The sequence below is a fragment of the Protobothrops mucrosquamatus genome, unplaced genomic scaffold (genome assembly GCF_001527695.2).
Source record: "Protobothrops mucrosquamatus isolate PMUCROS unplaced genomic scaffold, P.Mucros_1.0 scaffold2019, whole genome shotgun sequence".
NCBI lineage: Eukaryota > Metazoa > Chordata > Lepidosauria > Squamata > Viperidae > Protobothrops > Protobothrops mucrosquamatus.
The window spans coordinates 6,906-30,024 of NW_015388130.1; the positions used below are offsets into that span (position 1 = coordinate 6,906).

General features: G+C 36.4%; 1 protein-coding gene across 1 annotated transcript; it reads right to left on the minus strand.

Annotated features, from left to right (window-relative positions):
• Window positions 1-721: 721 nt before the first annotated feature.
• Window positions 722-19,961, minus strand: LOC107294616 (5'-nucleotidase domain-containing protein 3). Its single transcript, XM_015823860.1, has 13 exons — window positions 19,773-19,961; window positions 15,887-15,961; window positions 14,143-14,198; window positions 11,129-11,219; window positions 9,621-9,758; window positions 8,195-8,255; window positions 6,602-6,704; window positions 6,376-6,477; window positions 4,800-4,881; window positions 3,583-3,669; window positions 2,686-2,826; window positions 2,183-2,247; window positions 722-992 (listed from the first exon to the last, which is right to left on the minus strand). The coding sequence occupies exons 1-13, from the start codon at window positions 19,938-19,940 to the stop codon at window positions 731-733; spliced, it is 1,431 nt and encodes a 476-aa protein (XP_015679346.1). The 5' UTR covers window positions 19,941-19,961; the 3' UTR covers window positions 722-730.
• Window positions 19,962-23,119: the final 3,158 nt, after the last annotated feature.

Genomic DNA, 23,119 nt, shown 5'->3' on the forward strand with positions numbered 1-23,119 from the left:
TTATATTATAAAGATGTTCATTTTGAACACACTTTAGTAGATGTATTTTTCTGTTTCTACACTTGTGCTATTGTAGTGTTTCTACCACCAATTTTACTAACTATCCTGTCAATTTTCATTGGCTGGAAATCTCTATAATGAAAACTTTGATTGGTTCAATACAAGCAATGTAATCTGGTTTTCTACAGCTGCAGCTTTTCCTGGCTAAGGAAAATAAAAGTCTGTGAAAAAATAATGGCTGAGTGCATGGACTTAAATCTCTCATCCACTAAAAATTATTTTCTAATATTCTGATTAAAAAAATAGCAGTTGCCCAGCCCTGCCTGGATTTGAAACCTTGAGGAGATTTTACATTCCTTATAAAGTATAATAGTAACTGTGCCTTTAGCTGAATATTTAAATCAAGTCCAAATTTCAAGTAATGACCTCCGGTTAGAGTGTATAAGACAAATATTATGAGCTGTATGTAAATTTATGTGCAAATGATTTTCCATTCCAGCCAATATTCAACTGGAGGAAAGATCAGTTCTTAGTGCAACCATAGTTTTATCAATTCTCACTACAAAAAAATGAGAGAGCGGCTGGATAGACACTTTTGCTCCATAGCGTGTACAACAAGAACCAATTACTATACAGAAAGTTACTCTTACAATAAATATTCTTTAAAAAGCCGCCGCGTAGTAATATGGTAACTGTTACATTACAAAAAACCTGGGTGTGTGTGTGGAGGTTATTTGATCTGGATCATCTCCTGAAGAAACGGTATTCTGAATGTGCCCGTGCACAACTGGTCAGACCACATTGGAAGTTCATGCTGCAAAGGAGTCCTTCGTGGATAGAAGGTGTAATCATGGTCATAGTTCAGTAGGCAACTCAATGAAGCCATGTAGATATCAGCAAAGCGAGACAAGCGCCTCAAGAAATAGGTGGGGTTTTGATCAGTCCTGAATAAGCTTCCGAACCGAGAGTTGAAGAAATTCCTGGTCATTTCTCTGAGGAGAAAAGGGGAGGGGGAAACATTTAGAACAATCAGTGCATTACGTGCCATGAAAAACCCAAAGGTGCTTTTTCAAAAGGCTTTCTTGGGTTTTTTCCTAGAAAATATTTCACTTCTCATCCAAGAAGCTTCTTCAGTTCTTCAGCGACATGTTTTCAAGGAAAAATACCAAAAAATTCCAGTTGCCTTTTGAAAAAGCAGCTTTGGGACATCCATGACCTGGATTATTGAGAATCTCCATAGACATACCTTGAAAGATTTATTTTGGATCAGAGATATTTAGAATGTATAGGACAGATTTGTTTTTATATCAATAAGGCCTCAAAATCAAAGCTGTTCACTGAAGAAAGGCCACTCAAGAAAGGAGAAATATATATATATATACTTTTACCATATTTTCATTTATGCCCCATCTTTCCATGGGGAATTCAATGTAGGGTACATGGGGTCTCTCCTTATTTCTCCCCTACAACCACCATCCTCTGAGGTTTGTGGACAGAGGGGGTGCAAAATAAGTTAGTGAATTACATAGTTGAATGTGGATTGGAAACTTTAACAATGACCTACCCTCGGATGGCTTAATTTCATATCTTACTCTGTGATATAATTTCTCACAAGCAAAAGCATCATGTAACCAAAAGCAAAGCTATACTCAATGCTCAATCACCTATCAAGAATAGGTGAGCTATATGACAAGTGAGATGGAGATAGACAGAGCCAGAAGACATACACATTTGAGTTATTGTGTGTTTATGCCACAGAGTGCCCAGGGTCACACTCTTCGAGTTGGGTGGCCTTGAAAATAAATACTCTGCAAGCAAGCTCCCAGATCCTCATAGTTGTTACTTAAATTACATCAGATATGTTTTTGTAGTCTTATAATTAATGTTACGAGAGACAGAACTAAAAATAAAAATGTAGTTAACATTTTTAAGAGTAAACATTCAGAATTCAATGGAGCTGAATTTCCTATACATTAATTATTGATATTAACAAAATTATTAGTAAAATGAAGCAAGTAAGGACTAATTTTATAACAAATTAATATATCGGGTCAATTTTTTAAAATTTAGAATGTACCATATATGTTTACAAATAATCCAAGAATAACTCCCAAAATTGAGTTCAGTTTATTCTTGGATAAACTTATACACAAGTATCCAATTTTAATATTTTAATATTTACCGCATTTCCTTTCTTTCCTTTTTCCACTCATTTAATATCATTTGGCAATCAGGATTCTTGTGAATCTGAAATGACATGATATAAATCATATATATTTGTGAGTTTTGAAATAGACTGTATTTGGACACATTTGTAAGTATAACAGATGGGCAGGACAGATTGAATAAGAAACATGAAGATAGGTTTTATTTTAAAAAAATTAGCCATATCACAAGCATACAGTGAAAGCAATATACACGTATGTTTGCATTTTAATACCAGCACCGTGATTTGAACTTTATTATCATCACTAGGGCAAAAGAACATTAGTTAAAGATCCCTCTAATTGTTAAGTGGGCATAGAACTGGAAACAAAAGGTTAATCTCCTATCTAGCCCATCTAGAGTTTACATGCATCAATTCTAATGGTTTCTATACTGTGTATTTTTATTTGGAATACCAGCAATGGAGAAAAAAACAACAGAGGTGGGGATGAAAAGAATGGAAAAAAGTAAAGAACAAACCTGCATATGTTCCAGTAATCCAGTGAGGGTTTGCAGCCAGGTCATAGTCTGAATATATTGCTCAGTATTCATGATCTTAATCTCTCTTCGTAATTCTGGAATAATTGCCCCTGTTCGCCAGCCGTGTTTTAAGGTCAAATCCTTTTTTGCCAACAATGATCGCAAAAAAAGAAAGAAAGAAAGAAAAGAAAACCATTTGTATTAATTTCATTTAAAGCATACTTTCTATTCTTTCAGGTTAGATGCTATCTGAAGATATCTATACTTTTACATAAATGGATCTTAGTTATATCGTCATGCAATAATTAAAAGTGTAAAACACACCCATTCTAAACCAGGTAACCAGACTTGAGGGCAAGGGGTAAATAAATAAAGCACAAATAATCAGATATTGTTTGGTCAGAAGAAAAAGAGTGAGTAAATTAGAGAAAGGAGTTTAAGATCAGAAAATGGTAAAATATTAACAGGACCTGCATTAAATAAATCAGGAAGATATTTTTCTCTTGCAAGTTTGGTTAGCAAAATTTAACAATATAAAAACAGTATAATCTGTACCGGCAGGTGCAGAGAAGGTTATAAGTTTGGAACTCTGAGCTCTATTTCAATTATTATTGCAGAAAGTGACTGCTACTAGGAAGAAACAGGCTCCTGAAAGCTGTATAAAACAAATTCAAAAAATATACATAGCAGTAAGATAAGAGCCTTATGTTTTTTTTCTGAAGACCAGACTAATCCTATTCAAGACTTTTCCCCACTTTTATTGCAAAAATGTGGTCCTTTGCCCTTTCTAATTTTTAAAGTAGACCTCTACTATAATTAATTACATAATATATAGCTCATTCTTCTGTATCACACCAGCTTCATTTAAAAAAAATACATGGGGAAGAAAGTACTTACAGCTAGATCACTGTAAATATGATCACCAAAATATAAGACTTTGGAACCTCGCCAACCAGTCAGTTTCAGAAATTCATACAAGTTACCCTAAAAGAAAGATTTGGGAGAAGGGAAGTAGTTGCCAGCCAAATTTTGTTACTGTTGATCTAGAAATCTGATTTCAATGTTCTCATTAATGCAAAATGTCCTCTAATCTATTAGCCCTGAAATTACATTGGTCTTGTTGTTATGGGTAAGATTGCCTAAATTAAGCTTCTCTCCTTTTTAAGTAATGCTTTAAGGAATATTCTTAAGATCAATTTTGGGGACAGAGGAAAATAAGAAATATAACTGTTGTCTAGACTAACTAGACAATATTTTTAAACTATTTTGTCTTGCACACGCAGTTCATGAAACTCTGTAGAAGACAAGCTGTTCAATTCACATGGTACAATTTGAAGTGGTAACAGATTTCTGGGGTCTCTGGTCTTTTCCAGACCTTTGAATAGAATTTCAGAGACTTATCCTATGACAATGCCAAAGGCTGAATTTATGAAAATGAAAGCAATTAATTCACAGTTTGTGTTATTCAAGCTTTCACTGAGCATTAGTAATTCTGGACTTACTGTTTTAATTTACAAGCCATTGTATTACAGTTCACGTTGATCACAGGAAAATTCAGCATAGCAAATCAGATCAATAATCTCGGTACTGGTTAAAATAAGTAACTAGTATGTTTAACAGTATCCAAACAGAAGATTTCTCCAATCTGAGGTCTGAATTAGAAATCTTTTTAAGGTAACGGAGTTCATTCGCTGAGCTACAGTCCTTTTTCCACGATTCATATTGTTACAATTTAAAATGAATAAAATAAAATAATTTCCTTTAGAAACAGCAAGGAAAATCCAATATGATAGGGAATTAAATTAGTTTCATTTATTGCTATCTCTTTTATCTTTATGTTTCACAATGCATTATTTATTTATTTGTTTTTATCCCGTCTTTATTATTTTTACAAATAAATATCTAGTCAACATAGTCATTGTAACAATGTAGCATAAATAAGATTGCATACATATAACATAAAGTACCTGCAAATATGAAATAACCATTGTTTCAATTGTTTAGATATTCTGTTTTACTTTAGCATGATTGCTAGCTGGTTTGAAAATACAGGTACATTTTAAACATAAAAAATAAGAAATAAGAAAAGAAAAAATAAGATACAACAATAATACCTGCTTGTAAATCTGGCCTTTCTGCAATTCATGAATTTTGTCCCAAAGCAAAACACCCCTTTCAGTCACTTTGCGGAAAGGTCTAAAAAAAAGAAAGGAAAAAAAATCAGCAATTGGGGCCAGCTTCACAGTAAAAAAAAGTTGTTGTTTTTTTAAAAAGCAGAAAGCAGCTTAAAGGGGCTGGAGCAGGTCAAAACACCCCTTTGCGCAGCGCTCATGGGCTGTATGGTGCTTGCTCTGCATGATGAAAAAGGGGAGGAGTTAAAGCAGCCCTGTCCCTCAGTCAGAATATGCAAAAACATTATCCTTTTGCAATGCTCCTTGGACATATGGGGTTGACTTAGCACTACGAAAACTGGGAAAGAAAGCAATCCCGTCCCTGAGCTGAAGTATATACAAACAGCACTTTACATTATGCTTCTAGTCTGTATGGAGCTGGCTTAGCACTGGGGAAAGGGAGGGAGCCTAAAGAAGCCCCTCCCTACTCCTGCTTTTGGCTTTTTTCCTTTTTTGCTACATGAACCCAGCCCCATATAGCCCAGCCGCCCAGCCAGGTGTATCTCATCAACAACAGGAGCAAGAAGATGGTGGTGAATGTCATCTGAGGTAATGGAGCACTGAGTAGCAGGAGGCTAGAAGGACATAGATGGGAGGGGAGATAAGTGGGTGCAGGAAGTTGCAGCTTCCATGAGGTTGTGTAGGTGAAGGTGAAGTGGCAAGCGCCTGAATTTTAATCATGTCACCACAGAGGGGCTGGAACAGCCATTCACTTCAGGCAGAGGTCATAAGTCCCTTTGTTCAATGCTATTGTAATTTCAAATGGTCACTGAACAACTAATTGTACGTCAAGGACTACCTGTAGTTGCCAAAACACCAATCTAAGGTAACCAGAGATCTGCAATTTTCTGATAAGGAGATTAAGCTGAAGAAAAAATAGGCATGAGAAGTAAATACTGTACACTAGCTACCACTTTGACCTATTGAGCATTGGGTCTGAAATATTAGCAGGATAACTGAAAATATGATTTTAATTTTCCAAGTAAGTGCATCAGAAATCCAACTGGTAAGATTAAGGTATCACTTCATGCTATCTTGCTCAGCTTGGCGCTATGCATCTGCATTGGACTTCAATTGATGCATCCCAAAACCCATTCCTATGAGAAATATCTGAAAGGTTTTAGTTTAGAACAGGATAACTAGAACCAAAGTTAACCAGGAGAAATTCCTGTTTCTCTTCTCACTCACTTGCCTAGCTTTGTCTGTAACCTATCACATTGGGAGTTATGCAGATGGACTCTGCAGCAGAACCCTAAGCTTCTCCAGCTCCTGTCCTGATACTGAGATATACATACACACACACACACACACACACACACACATATCAGCTACTCTTCTAACGGCAGAGAACATAGCAGCTCAAACGCAAGTTCTGAGCCTGGGGACAATACAGGATAAATAAATCTTGGGCAATAGCCATTTTCAGAAGGGTTTCTCTGTCCCACTGCAATACTTGAGCGAATTCATCACGACAAAGGCCATCTTACAGATATTTATAACTCAGCAGCAAGGAACTCACCTTCTCTTATCATTGAAAAAGTTTGGCTTCTCTGCCTGGACAATGACTACATCAAAGAGATCTCTCCAATCTTTTCCAACTATGAACTTCATGCCTCTGTCCCTATAAAAAGTAATCCAACATTTAATAACAGAAGTACAACTAGTGTGAATTTTTAAAAATGACAACTCATGGTTAATTTTAAGATGAAATTTTTGACAGGTTTATGCTCAAAGAAACCACCTACACAAAGCTGCTAGGACTATTTGTGATCAGGAACATCTTCTTTCCATGAGCTGCCAGCTTTGCTAACACAGCACGTGTCTGCTCAGCATAACAAATGTATTTCTCTAGAAAACAGAGAACAAGATAAGGGGAAAAAATCATAAACGGTTCTAATTGAATGAATGTTTATAGCAAAGTCTTCTCTTTTTTGCATAAGTCATGTCATCCCAAATTCAGCATTACCACTAAAAACAAGCCATCTTGGAGGTTCTTTGATGAAAAAACTGCAATGAAAAGCCTACTCATATAGTAAATGTTTAACTATTATTAGGGCTACTTAAGACAAGCAGTAGTATTGAAGAGCCCATACCTTTGGGAATGCTCCACATAGTTGCCACAACACTGGAGACTTTTAGTTCACACACACTGGACCATGGCAACAATATATGACCTTGATGGTAGCTGACTGGATTACAAGCATTGCAGACATATGAACCAATGCATGGAAATAGCCTTTTTATGGAAACTGGCATCACTGCATGTAGAATTTGATCTATTTTATTTGGCATTACCTTCCCATTTTTTTCAGACTGGTTCCTATAAACAAAAGTCAGTTCTTAAGAAAACTACCTAGATGCACCATGTAGATGAACTGATGATAGTGTAAAATTAATCGTTGCTGAAAGATGGTCCGATCATAAGATTCCAGAGACATATTCAGAAAGCTCTAAGGTTTTGACCTGGCATAGAAAATTGATTTCAGAACAAATCTTAAATAAAGAACGTAAGCTTTACCAAAATGTAAACTTGTGACATCTCAAGAGTTGTTGCTAATAATCAGACATGTATAAATATATCAGCCTGCAAGAACTGGCTTTTCTAGACCCTGACATAATATGTGATATTTCTTATCTTACAGGTAAAAATTCTTACATTCTTAACTTAAACAGTTTAAGAATACTTCATGTGCCAAGATTTTAAAATTCTTAAATATCTAAGCATCTTCATATGAATGCAAGTTGAATTAGCATGCAAGTTGAATTACAAATTATTTACTTTGGGTTTGCCACATTTGCATCACAGAAGGCAATTTGTTTCAGTTATTGCCTACATGCTACATACTATTATGAAAAGATTACAGAGTCTGTTCGTTATCACTGTAGGACCTCTTACAGAAGTCAGTTTTGAATACAGTTAAAAATAAACTGCAACCAGAAGTTTTGGACAAAGATGAAATTGAACTTGCTAAATTATTTAACTTCCATTAACAAACCAAAGCATATTAGGCAAGAGTCTATTTTTAGGGAAGGATTATGGAAGCAAAGGTTTGATAATCTTTTCAGATTCACTTTTATTTTTGAAAAACAAATTACCTCAAACTTTACAAGAAGTAGCAATATGATTCTAAAAATGCCATGATTTAGATACCGAAATCTTCCAAGGTATTGTATATGCACCATGAAATCTTGGCAATTCATTTTTAAATAAAAATAATGCAAATGATTTTCAGGTGCCAGTGGGGTAATTCAAAGGTCAGAGAATTAACAGCAATAATATAAAATCCATCAATAGAGGAAAAAAGTGATCTCTTCAAAAAAAATTCACTTATGCTCACCAATATCTGCTTCAATTGCACGGTACATTATCCCTTTGATGTGTACATCTCTGATTGAATCCTGTTAGGAAAATGAGAATGAGATATTTTTCTATATAAATAGAGTTATATCTGATGGGCAAAGATATTAATTAGGATCTTCTACTATATTTCTATAATTATTTTAGTTGCTGATAAATTGCTGGGAGCATAGCAAGACAAGGTATTAGCAAACCTGTGACTACCAAGACTGAGGATTATCCAAGAAAATAATTATTCACTCAGGAATTATTAGTAATATCATCCAGTTTCCTACTGCTCAACTTTATGATTAGAAAATAGATTGGTTTCAACCTTGCATTATATTACAGATTAGTAATTTTCCCAAATAAAACCCCAAATGGTTTGCACACACTAAGCATAAACCATGTTTTAGAAACCATAATATCTGGGCTCACATAAACAGGCAAGATGATGTTCACATGCTGTGTGAACATTCAGAATAAGTAATTATCCATATCAAAGTCAAAATTTTATATTTGTTGAATTCGTTCATATCATAGCAATTTGCTCAAATTATGTTAACACAACTCTCATAAATTCAAAATTTCAAAACTTGTGTGTTAACAAACCAAGTTCATAAATCATTGGCTAGATCCTGTTTACATTTTTAATGTAGTTTAATGCCAAAATGAGCCATTTTCTAAGAGAAATTGAATTCTGATGTATAAATTATGTAAGTTAAGTTCATATATAGTTCCTCACTATGAATAATTCTATTCTGCTAATCATGGGAAGTTGAGTAAGATACTAAATGCCTATAAAAGTCTATCTACCTCCTTCACCTTCCAGTCAATCCCAAATTCATGCAAATAAGGAGATCCATATGTGTTTGGTCAAACATACAGTGACCTTGTCCCTTCAGCACTTTCTCCACATGTTTCTGACATACAGTTACCTGGTCAAAGTTTTCACTCAATTTTTAAGCTTTTATTTAGATACTGCTCACACATTTCCAAGGATATTTTTACAACCATGAAATCCAGAAACTTTGTTTCTAAAGACCCAAAGCTTGTTTTCAGTAACTAGCTGTATCGACAGGAAAATGAAGTATCTAAATATCTAAAAGATATCTAAAAATGAGCTAAAGCTGAATGAAGCAAACATCTTTCATACTTTAAAACTAATAGCCAAGAAGAACAAGCTATAAGTTTTTCTCTGGGTCATAATATTTTAATATAATGGAATTACCCCTTTTTTATAGTAATGGTTTTTTTATTGTAGACCTGAAGGATTATGGCTCCTAACAATTATAAAATAATCATATGACATATGTATCAAGAAATAGGGTCCCATTCCCAAAAAATGGGTATTATGGGAATTGAAGTAGGCATCAGGCTGGGGAAAATGTTATATGGATGACTGTCACACTGGGATAGCCCAATACCTTCACATCTTTGTAGAGGTGCACCGGCTCATAGTCAATATTGTTCTTCAGAAAATACTCATTCACACAAGACAGGAGAGTCATCTCAGGCAAGGAAAAGATATCCATGAACTGTTTCATAGTGTGACCTTGTGAACTCTGTAACCAAAGATACCACATTCATATATGTGCTATAAAACAATATCACATATTTCAGAAAGTGTTAATAATGCTTTCAATCGGCCTACAAGCAACAAAGAGAAAGATGACATGTAATAACTTCTCTTAGTCTGGGCCAGTTACAATTTAGTCAGATTAGCAGATACAAAAGACAACAAATTTTTGGTACCATCTCCAATGAATATACAATTGGTTCTATCACTGCTGTCCTTAGAAAGATCTTTAAACCCATTTTATTGAAAGATGTTGTGCTAGCTTTTAAACTGTTTACACCTAAATTTTATAAACTGGTAGTGACGGGTTCCAAGGTACCCATGGGTATTTTTCTTGCCATCCCTCAGGCTCTGTCCCTCCTCTCTTTTTACATTAAAAAGTAAAAACTAAGCAGTGAAACTGGGTCATTGCAAAACTAAGTTTCCAGCACAAATTTTACTTCCAAGCCCAAGAGGCTGCAAATAGGCTCCTTAATTTTTCTTAGAGCATAATAATAAACAACTACATTCCATCACTTTGTTGGGAAGGGACCAGTAACATCTATGGGTAGGAGAAGAAAAAGTTCAAGATGGTGGCTATGGTCGTGTAGTGAAGGTCACCTTCTTGACTTTTAAAAATCTCCTATTGACAGTTCTGGTGTGTAAAGGTAATACAAGGAGATAGGAAGCACTCTGTTGGAAGACGCAGGACATTTAATTGGATGGCAGGCACTATTCTGCAAACTGGTCCTTTACATTTCTCTTGTGGCATCCATTTAATGGTGCAGCAAGCCTTCTGAGACACTTGGCAAAAATGCCCACAGCACACTCAAATTTGAATTGTAGCCACTAGCCCAGGGGTAGGCAACCTTGGCTCTTTTATGACTCGTGGACTTCAACTCCCAGAATTCCTGAGACAGCATGGCTCAGCTTGAAAACCTTTCCCTTTCGCCTCAGCATGGCTGTCTCAGGAATTCTGGGAGTTGAAGTCCACGAGTCATAAAAGAGCCAAGGTTGCCTACCCCTGCACTAGCCTATAAGAATTGGAGAACCCTAGTTTCTGTTTTAAAGGATTTTGTCCTGGATTCTAAATATGCTTTAGATTACTGCTTTAATTTGAAATCTCAAAAATCTCCTCTGCCTTGCAGAAAAACAGAAGTAGTGAGACACCTAGTTGTAAGTTAGTATTCTACAAAAGATGCAGAAGAAAAACATACTTATATGAATTCAAATTTCCATGTAACAGAAAATGACTCTTAGTTTACTTTCTTTTTTATAATACCTCTAACTCTCAACATCATATATCAAAATACAAACTAATATAAAAGGGAAAGGAAATGACAAAACACATTAAAAAGTGTCAGAAAAAAGTTTTACCTTTCCATAGAAGTCGCTCATTTGTTCCAAAGGCACATGGGAACCATCATACATAGCAATTACTTCTTCATCTGGTACAACATTCAATCCTCTGATAATAACAGCAGTGATATTAATGCAAAAGCCAAGCAGGTTTTACCAATTAACAGGCATATATACAATTTTCTAGCCTGCCATAAGCAATATGCTACTATTCAGAACAATTTTAAATTCTCTATATTGCTATTTGGGATAAACAAATTATCAAAACAAACCTCAGTAATTGGTGATTCCTGAGAACATTAGGGAAAGCCCTACTGCAGGGGTAGTCAACCTTGGCTCTTTTATGACTCGTGGACTTCAACTCCCAGAATTCCTGAGCCAGCTAAGCCAGCTAAGCTGGCTCAGGAATTCTGGGAATTGAAGTCCACGAGTCATAAAAGAGCCAAGGTTGACTACCCCTGCCCTACTGCATGTTCCTTGAACTGAAATAGCTTACTGTCATAGTTCACAGGTGAGTTTTCTTTATGATAATGTGATCTGTACTGAAATTGTTCCTGAAATTTGTGAGAAGACCAGATGAGTAGTTTCTGATTCTGCAACTGTTTTCCTCCCCCCCCTTTTAAATTGTTAATATTTTAAATGTATTGCTTTTCATGAATAGTTAATATGGTGCAATCCACTTTGAGATGCTTTTATTTAAGAAACAGTCCAAAGTATATTAAGTAAAATAACAGATTCTTATTATCCTCAGTAGTAGCATAATACTGGAAGGCAGGAGTGCTACTCCTAGCTGGTAGATTAAGATGAAGTACCAGAAACGTAAAATGTAATTTAGATTATCTATAATAGTGACAACATTTTAACATCTGGTGATGGCACACTTTCTTTTACTGTACTATTATCTTCAGGGACCAGAGACAAAAGAGAGCAGACAATAACATGATGAAGTTGTGGAAATAAGTGGATCTAAATCAGTGTTTCTCAACCTTGACAATTTTAAGGTATGTGGACTTCAACTCCCAGAATTCCACAACCAGCAATGCTGGCTGTGGAATTCTGGGAGTTGAAGTCTACATGCCTTAAAATTGTCAAGGTTGAGAAACACTGATCTAAATGATTCCACATTTGGGGGAATTTCTCATTATTTTGCTCCCCCCCCCCAATCCTCTAGTATTATTTTAGGTGTGTTAAACCTATCCAAAGACTTAATGCACTTTGCAGCCTTCGTTTCATGACAAAAATTAGCCACCAGTGTTTGAGGACATGACAATTTGTTAAATGAAGGGTTTTAATTTCAAGAAACTATTGTGGATGACATTCAGCCTGCAAAGTACCCCCACGCCTGTTTAATTCATGGGTTTTCCAAAGGTCATTACAAAGTGGCAAATGAGAATTAATCTTCTCCCCAGTAGGTATCCTGGATGAGTAACTGCTCAAAGACTGAAGGCAACGCAATGCAAAATATATCTAAATAGAATTAAGCCCTTTATGAATCCAGTGGCTTTACTTCTAATTATTATTATTATTTATTATTTATTTCATTTATACCCCGCCCTTCTCCCAGAGGACTCAGGGCGGCTTACAGCCAGTTTAAAACAATCCCACATAAATACCAAATACAAATCTAAAATAATTAAAAATAAATATTTGAATTGGCCGCTCTATTAAAATTTTGTTAAAACCAATTAAAATACCCCTAGGCCAGTCCTGCCTGCTGAAACAGCCAAGTCTTGAGGGCGCGGCGGAAGGAGGGGAGATCCGGNAGAGGGTGGGCGCTCCGACAGAGAAGGCTCTCCCCCTGGGGGTCGCCAACCGACACTGTCTGGTTGGCGGCACCCTGAGGAGGCCCTCTCTGTGGGAGCGTATCGGCCGGTGGGAGGTAATCTGTGGCAGAAGGCGGTCTCGGAGGTAACCAGGTCCGATGCCATGGCGCGCTTTAAAGGTAATAATCAGCACCTTGAAGCGCACTCGGAAGGCCACAGGCAGCCAGTGCAGCTCACGCAGCAGCGGCGTTACCTGGGAGCGACGAGTCACTCCCATCACCGCCCGCGCGGCCGCATTCCGGACTAACTGGAGCCTCCGAGTGCTCCTCAAGGGGAGCCCCATGTAGAGAGCATTACAGTAGTCCAGGCGGGAGGTAACAAGAGCATGGGTGACTGTGCGCAAAGTACAAGATATTAAGTTTTAAATGCTAGGGTAACTTTTTCAGTTAGCATCTTCCATCTTGTGGGTCTTTGATTCCTCTAAATCTTTGAAGACCATACTAGTTAGGAAGCAAACATTTTTGCACACCAGTTTAGGTCAAATATCTCTAGGTTAAAACTTTTAGCTTAAAACACTGTAGATTAAATATAAATTTTCTTTATTATAAAAAAAATATCTAGCATTATAGCATGCTACTAATTTTTGTTTAGTAAATTCAATAGTTAGTTTATATCCCAATTTTTAAAATGCAGGAATGTAGCCTAATAGAAGATAATTGTTTCAGAGAGATGCAACTGGGTTTTTAAACATTTTCAGAAATTGAACAGACTGAATAATCAGTAAGACTGCAGAATTAACATTATTCTTATATCTGAATTTTTGCTGAGCACAAACAGAATGGTGATTCATGCTGAAAAATATTTAGAATCAGTCTTGCTAGCAAAACTGATTGCAAACAGTGGAATATTTTTAGCAACCTGCCAGTACGATTTAGCAGCTGGAAGCAAGAACATTAGTCAGCTAATCCACTCCAGCTAAAGAATATATATTTAAAAATGGTTTTCAAATCCTATCATTTGAAGTACTACAATCTGTATTTTTTGGATGTAATGGGAAGAATGGTTAAAGAATGACTACAGATGGCATTCTGGATTGTTCCACCATTAATGCAGAAGGTAGAACAAAGTGAAAGTCAAAGTGCTACATAGAGAACACAGTTGATGATGACTATTTGATGATAGTCACACAAGGCAGGAGTTCATTCTACTCTTTTATTGCTATTATAGTGAATTACAGATACCCAGAAGAAAAAATGCTTCCTGTCTCACCTGTACACAGTTCCGAGTTGAATGTAGTGAAAAGCATCAATCTTCATTAATAATGCCTTTAAAGCAAGAAAAGTTACAGGCTAAACTTATAAATCACCCTAAACAGTTTTGATTAAATTTCAGAGAATTTTTTTTTGCCATTACTACTACATATTTTAAAGATATACTTCGGTTAATCAGTATCTACAATTAAATATTATGATCAGAAATCTTAGAAGAGTTGTATAACAGCAACCGATCAGGGTTAATATTCATTGATAAACATCTTTACTAATTTTATAGAAAATTAGAGTCAGAGGCAGCTAAATGACCCATGGATATATTCATCAATTCACATTTACATGGTTATTCATCTTCATTTAGAACTCAAGGGTGCTGTTCTTGAGTTCAGTTGACAAAAGGAAACTCCATTTGATCCTGGTAATCACAACCCTGCTATGATTTACAGAGATTTAAAATGAAATATTAAACATGCTCCTATTATTTATGTTTGGCAAGCAGATTTTGGAGCATTGAGAAAGAGAACTGTCAATTTCACTTCTGTTTTGATTGTGAAAGATACAATTTGGTTATGAGCAGCTCTTCCCCCCCCCAAAAAAATATTACACATCTAAAATTACATATTTTATGGTTTGATTAGAGATAGGAAGGCAAAGGAGGGGATTATAGAATTATATACAACTGTGGCAGACAAAAGGAGAAAATCAAGGTTTGTTTTATTGTACTTCATCTTAGTCCAAAGGTTAACGCTTTATGTCCCCCTCATACCTTTTTATATCTTTTGTTCCTATGCCTTCTTTTACATTTTTATTGACTATATTCTTTCCACATCCCTTACATTATATGACCCTACTAAAGATTGATACAAATCTCTCTACTGGAGTAAGCAACTGAGACTGAAAAAAATGTTCTTCTGCCATTTTAAAGCCAACTTCCTTTTCCTGTGAAGTCTCAAAAATAAAGAAGCATTTTAACTAGGGACAATGGATTAAGTACTCTGGCACCTTTCCACTTCCTGAACCTGAACAGGATGCAAAATTGTGTGATGTAGCTGCAGTAACACTTGAGACAAGGTAACCAAGCAATCTGCTGAACTGTCATTCTCTCTGGAGCCAGAAAAGGGTGGATGATTTGTAATCTGAGATTACAAATTGCAGACCTTGAGTTCTTCCTAATAATTGTTTATCTGGTAATATTTTATATATTACTGTAAGGTATATGCTGTAAGGTAACTTTGATTTTGAAGAAGACTGAGAATACCACAGACAGCAAAAAGTACAAACCAATATATAATTGAGCAAATCAGCCCAGAGTTCTGAATCAAAGCACAAATGACCACGCTCAAATTATCCTACTTTGGACACATTATGCTCTCCAGAAAAGGCTCTAATGCTGGAAAAGGTGGAGAGAAAGAGAAGAGGAGGATGACCAGCAGCAAAGTGGATGGACTGGTGGTGGTAATGAGTGCACCATTGAGAGATCTGAAAGAACAGGTGAGGGACAGATCATCAAGGAGGAAAGCTATCCATGTGGTTACTAAGAATCAAAAACATAATTGATCAATTAAGTTGTAAGGAACCTTGGGTTTAATACATAAGAGCTAATTTCTAATACGATTTCTTTAAATATTATTTCAAATTTCAAAAGTAAGTATGTTCACTTCCATCTGGCAACTATTTCAGACTACTTAGAAATGAAAACAGATAATAACCAATGAAGTTCCAACTAAACAATCCATACCTACCCGATGCACATCATAATGAAGCCCTCTTATTGCAAAATTCGGATCATAGTCATACTTTCGGATTTCTGCAGGATACTGACAAAATCATAAAAATAATAGTAATTTTAGTACACAATACAAGCCATATATGAAAAACATCTCAATAGATCTAGTGAGGTCCAGTTCCCTTTCTTCTACTTCTACAAAATGCCTCTCTTGTTTCCAGTTTTATCAGGAAAGCTACATCATAATCTGTAGCCACATCATGGATGGAACTTAGAAGGGGGAGAGAAAGCAAGAATACACAGCCTATAGCCCTGGAGAAAGGGTTTTGTACTCCAAAACTCCTCCACACATTACAGTTTAACTGTGTTTTTAAGACAATAGAACAAGTAAATTATTTAATTTACTAGGGGCAGTCTTAATTTATTGTAAATTCCCAAGAAACCTTTTTATCATCAGCATAATAAGTTTTTTACAGAAGCCTGTCACGACCAAGTTACCGAAACTTTGTCGCTACTCGTGGCAGGGGATATCTGTCGTTGTTGATCGCCTTATTGTCGTTATCGTGAATCTGAATATATGGCGAAGTGTCGAAAAATGTCAAATGTCTCAGTCAGATAATTATTTCAGGCGTCCATGAAGAAATAGAATGGAAATATATTATTTAAATATAAATAATTAATCTGAACTAAATTTAAGGGATTTTCTCCCTGGTACCAATACTTTAGCTTCTATCATGCTAATTAAATGCAGGTTTCACATGCCCACAATTATCCAATCAAATCTTGAGAATGCTTCTTGGGGTTTCTTAGAGCAGACATGTGAAACTCATGACGTCACGTGATGTCACGCAACATATCAGGACGGTTTTGCCATTGCCAGCAATGGGGTGGGTGCGGTTTCCGGATGACGCGTCCGGCCCATGGGCTGGCAGTTTGACACCCCTGTCTTAGAGCTTTTAAATATTTTTGCAGGAAGATATGTAGGCGACAGACTGAACTATACCTCCCTCTGATGTGAGCTCAGAGCTGAAATCACAAATCCTGGGCTACAGGACAACAAGCACGAAAGATAAAATGTTACAGGCACTTCTTTACAAGGTAGTGAAACTGGGCTTTAGCCTGTTATTTCTTAGCTTTTCAGTTCAGCTCTCCTAGTACTACTCCTTTCTTTCCTGTAATTACAACATTGCCAAATAATACAAAAAAAAGCTAAAACATATGAAAGTTTGGAAATACTGCCTAACTGATCCTCCCTCTCAGCAATATGATACGTTTCCACATATTTATTGTATTTTGTTCAAAGAACACAATTTAAATTTAGAAAAAAAAAATCCGGCTCTATTTATCCAAGGCATTACAACAGTGCTACAGAGTGCAATTAAAAGGGTTAGTTACGAAAAACGTTGGTTAATATTTCCTTCCCATTTTTCTCCTTCCCAGATATCTGTAACACTGTCTGAAAAGTTTTAATCAAAACTATCTGTTGACAAACTTTGGCCTCTACTCAAAGGCATCTATATTACAATTTTTTTAATTAGGAATTATCTATCTATCTATCTATCTATCTATCTATCTATCTATCTATCTATCTATCTATCTATCTATCTATCTATCTATCTATCTATCTATCTATCTATCAAAATAAGGCATCATGCTACCTTAAGAATCCTTAGAAGAGTAACAAAAGATTTTTTAAAAACCCTCTTAGACTCCTTTATAGTTTTACCTGTTATTTTAATTTCTACTGCATTACAAATGTGTAATCTCAGCATCTGCAGGAAGGCCAGTTCTTAAATTCAGACACCATTGCTTACTCTTTCCTTCCATTCACATTCATAATGCCTCTACAGAAGAGGAGGCTCTGTGAAAAAAAATTTCACACTTACTGTCTCTACCCAGCAGAACTTAGAAAGCTGGGGAACATTCATTAAATTGCAGTTGATCTAGTTTTATTTCACCGAACAAAACACAAGTAATTCTTGGTCATTATTTTGGTTTCATCCAATGACTAGCCTTGTAGAAATAGTTCTATTCCAGGCTTGCATTAAACCAGAGATTGCAACCAGTTGTGGGTTAAGATCCAATTTCTTATTTACTATTACAAAGATATTTATAGATATGAATATATAGCCACTGACCTTTGGACAGAAATGCAGCTCTGGGTACTGTATGCTTAACGAACTATATTGGGAACTCAGTTCACATAGAAAAAAAATGTTCCTGCCTTCATGGTATACAGAGGGTTAATATTTGTGTTTATTAATGCAATGAAGTCCTTTGGTTGGGACTGCATTCTAGGCAGCAAAATTAGCAACAATAACTCTATTTACTTTCAAACAAGGGATTTTTTTTATGATAGCATAGTTACCTATTGCACGTTACTACAGTAATTTGTTAATTGAACATTTTCATCTCCCATATAGATAGTCCTTGACATTCGTTTAGCGATTGTTCGATGTTATAAAGGCACTGAAAGTGATGGGTTTCACACTTATGGCCATCACAGCATCCCCAGCGTCACGGATAAAAATCCAGGTGCTTGGCTATCAGCATGTATTTACAGTGGTTGTGGCATCACAGGGTCATGTGATCACCCTTTGCAACCTTCTCAGCCAACTTCCAACAAGCAAAGTCAATGAGGAAGCTGGATTTTCTGAACAAACTGCATGATTCAGTTAACAACTGCAGCGATTTGCTTAACGGTGGCAAGAAAAGGCTGTAAAATTGGGGGCCACCCACTTAACAACTTTCCAACTGTGGCTATAAGTTTAGGACTACCTATATAGAATTTTCTAAAATTCTATAGTCTCAACATAATGGGTTGCCCCTGTCCAGGAAAGCCATTCCCTCCTCTGAAATCTCACAGATATACGCAAAACATCTGTACACTTCTTCTTCTATATCAGACATGTCAAACTTGTGACGTCACATGATGTCACACAACGTATCGGGACGGTTTTGCCATTGCCGGCAATGGGGTGGGCGTGGCTTCCAGATGACGCGTCCGGCCCCCGGGCCGGCAGTTTGACATCCCTGTTCTATATAGTGGAAGGTAGGGCACAATAGTCCCCTTACACTTTTGCACAAAGAAACAACTGCTGCAGGTGGAGTTTTGACCTAGAGAGCACAGGTTTGGGGGAAGAACTGTCCTGTCAACTGACATCATCCAGCTAAGTGGTATAGGTAATCCTCGACTTATGATTGTAATAAGCCTGACCATTATAGTTATGACAACTGTAAAGCAGGTCATCATGTGACCAACTTTGGGAGTTTATTGTAATTATAAGTTGAGGACTACCTGTACAGTGGAGTTAAAAATGAAATTCCTCACTCCTGAAAGATAACATAGCAAAAATAATGCCTGTCCTCAAAGCTTTTGACAAACTATTCCCCCAAAATTCATGAATTCAGGCCTATTCAGATTCTAAGGCAACCTTAGCCCTAAGTTCAGTCCAGATGTGCAGATATCAACTCTCAGAATTCACTTTGCAAGCATGGTCACTCCTGTGAATTCTGAAGTTGTGGTTTGCACATCTGGAGAGCACAACATTTGGGTAAGGGTATCCTGTAAACTGATCAATCTTAAGGATGACATCATGATTACAGACCCTTCTAAGAAATTATTATTAAATTTTTAATTCTGGATTATCTAAATTCATTCCAAAATATTGCATGTCATATGCCAAGAAAAAGCAATGACGTCAACCACTTACCAATTTAAATTCTTAAATCCACTTGAAAAAAAATCTATGCAAGTTCTGCAATGTAATTTATGTCAATACAACATAGTTTTTTCATATGCTTTTTATCCAGATTTCATTTCTTGCTATACAATTAGCTTAATTAAATATCTGAATTTCCAGTATATTATGGCACCACCCCATCCTGGTCTATCATCTTACCCGATGTTCATTGATCAAAAGGTCCCGGGCAGCATTAAAAATCAACGTATGCAAATGCTTGGAATAGAAGACCAAAGTGTAGTCATAATCAAAGCCGTAGATTTCTATGTCTGAAAGACTCATTTCATTGTTGGAAAAGATGGCATCTGGATTCAGCAAATTACTCATGATTGATGGGACTAAGTCTATGGAAGAAAAAGACACACATAAACACTTGTTCAAGAGTAAGCATTCATAAATATATATCATAAAAGGGATGCAGCTACATAAAAGGCACTTAATACTATTCTTTAGCTAACATGAGGCTAATTCTAATCTGTTCAGTAGCTCACTCAGACAATGGTCACTCAGATTTTCCCAAAGGAAGACCAGGATATAAAATATATAACAGGGAAACAAAAAGCAGGGCCATTTTCAGCTAAGCAATAAACTTGCTGCTTGCTATTTACATGGGCAATTTCATGGAATAAGCCAGATGGTGAAATTAACTCAGGATGAAGTTTTTGAACACCAAATCCATCTGTAATAAACAGACTAATCCACAACTGAAAATGAAAGTACATGGAGTCTATCACTGAAATGTGGCTGGATGAAGTGATATTATCCCCTCGCAGAGATCTGTCCTGCTGGGTTTCATGTTTTGTTCAATCCTAGTCCGAAGCCAGGGAAAATGATATGGTAATCATTTACTGGGAAATGCTAGCTGTCCTAAACAATCTTGTTCTGTAAGCCAGAAGTGAGGTCTTAATTGAGATGCTGGACCAAAGGGACAAGCTGAGAGTACAGTTATTTTACTGTCTTCCCAGTTAAATAGTGGCACCCCTCACCATCACCTATGAGATTTCACTGTGGGGTTGGCTGTTTCAACCTCCCCTCTCTTTGTTCAATGGAGCTCAGTGCGCACCATGAGTGTAGTGGGTTTGTCCCATATCATCATTGACCCAGCATGTGGCTGGCTGCACTTCTCATTTGTTCACCTTGGGATAAATGTCCCATGATTTCATTCTTGGGAACGTTCCCCTCAATCCATTTTCATGAACAGATTACTTCCTTATGCTGACAGAGTTAACTGGAGCTTAGAGGCAACAGCTTCTCTTTGAAACACAAAAGACTCTTTTTCTAGATAACCTTTGCCTGTTAAATGCTTATTGAAATGGTTTCCCCTTTTGTATTTTAAAAGTGTGTGTCTATACTTTTGTCTAGGACATCTCAGCAAGTGGTATGACCTAGGTCAGTGGTGGCGAACCTATGGCACACGTGCCAGAGGCGGCACTCAGAGCCCTCTCTGTGGGCATGCGCAACGTTGCCCCAGCAGAGTTCACCAGAGTAGTGAGCATGTGGCGTTTGGAAGCGACAGGGCAGGAAGTGAGTGAGCAAGCGGCATTGGCCCCCCGGGGATGCCCCGGAGATGGCGAGGGACTGGCCCCCGCCGCCCTGGCCCCGGCCACGCTCACCCAGTCTGCCGTGACCATTGCAGCCATGCCCACCCAGTGGGCTACGCCCCCACGCCCCCCCCTGAGGGTACCACAATGCTGATGCAGCCTTGGCACTTTGCGATAAATAAGTGGGTTTTGGGTTGCAGTTTGGGCACTCGGTCTCTAAAAGGTTCGCCATCACTGACCTAGGTGACTTTATCTTAGCTAAGGAGCTAAGCAGGGGTTTGGCCTGGGTAGGACTTGAATGGGAGTCTACCAGGAGATGTACAGTAAGAGCTTTATGCTACACCAAAAAGTTAAAAAAAAGACATCCTAGAAAAATGCAGTGGCAAACTACTTCCATAATATTGCCAATGAAACTATTGTGATAAGTCACCAGGAGTCACATTCAAAAAAGTAGTTAAAATAAAAATTCTCATTCAGGTATAAAGCTAATCTTATTCATAAAATTACTATGAAGATGAAACTGGAAGCCAATTTAGGCTATCCTGAGCTCACTGGAGGAAGTGCAAATATAAGAAATGAATTATTACATTAAATGTAATGATGCTCAGTGGTTAAATTTGAAATTCATAAATCATTTGTTGTATGGATCATAACAGACAACACTGAGACACTTGAGTATTAAATGTAATTTGTTAAAGCTATGTTGACTTCACACATTTAAAGATTCAGACCCATGCACACCACAAATGCCATATGACAAAACAACATGTGTTATTTTGTTGTATGATAAAAGTCAATTTTAACACCAATTGAACACATTGTTTGATATTTATATATAACAGAGATTGAAAAACTGAAGAGATTTCCATCTTGGTCCAATCCAAAGCTGCCTTTAGAAATGTCAAAACAGAATATCAATAGAAGGTATGTAGAAAGAAGAACTAATAGGCAGATGTTGGACAAATGAAGCAGGAAAAATTCCCACTGATTTTACCAATGTGGGATATTCTACCTTTAATTTTTACTGAGCAGTTAAAAAGTTTCTGCAGCTTTTATTTAACATTTCCTTAAATTATATAATAGTTCTATTCCATATTAACTTATATTTAAAATAATCATCTCATCTTTCTTACATTATATATTTATAAGTTATGTTACTACTTAAAGTAGATTGAAAAGCTAAATTAGACTGAGATATAAAGAGTGTATTTTATTAGAAAAAACAAATCTATAATTCTTGGAGAACAATACATGCAACAAAATGCATGGCCAAATTGTTCAACAAAGTTAGTATCAGGAAGTTACATTAAAAAGTTTTACTTTTGCCAACAATTGCAACGGCAACAAAAAAATCATGACAGATTGTCTCTAAGATTTAGACAGTCTGTTCTCTTCTGTTTAACTTTGTCATCTTTGTGGTTATCTTGACACCACATGAAGAACCTTTTGTTCATTGACCAACTTTTCAGTTCTCGTTATTTTGACCAGTATTTTAATGTTTGAACTATTTGATTCTTGTCTTTTGCTGAATTTAATATTACATCTTGTTTTGTATTTTGATTTTTATAATTCCTTATAAGTTTCCCAAAGCATTTAATGCAGCACGAAAAATGTTAAAGAAAACTAAACTACGCCATGATTTGTAGCTCACTTTCTCACTTAAAATATACCAGCACTCATCTTTCTGTCTTCTGTTTACAAAACTTGTAACTATCTTAGTAAGAAAAAATTGCTGCATAAAAATCCTTACCTAATAAGGTAAATGAAAGAATGTATTCTGGAATACTCCTCAAATCCTGAAGCTACGTAACGTAATTTGGCTTTTTAACAAAATGCATTTAGTACCTGAAACAGGCATAATTTAGCACAGCAGCATGATGCATCTGCCCTATTTAAACAAAAGTATGAAAGCATACATGTGTGGGAAGTCAGCCCCCCCAGAGAAGGAAATGTTAAAGAGGCAGA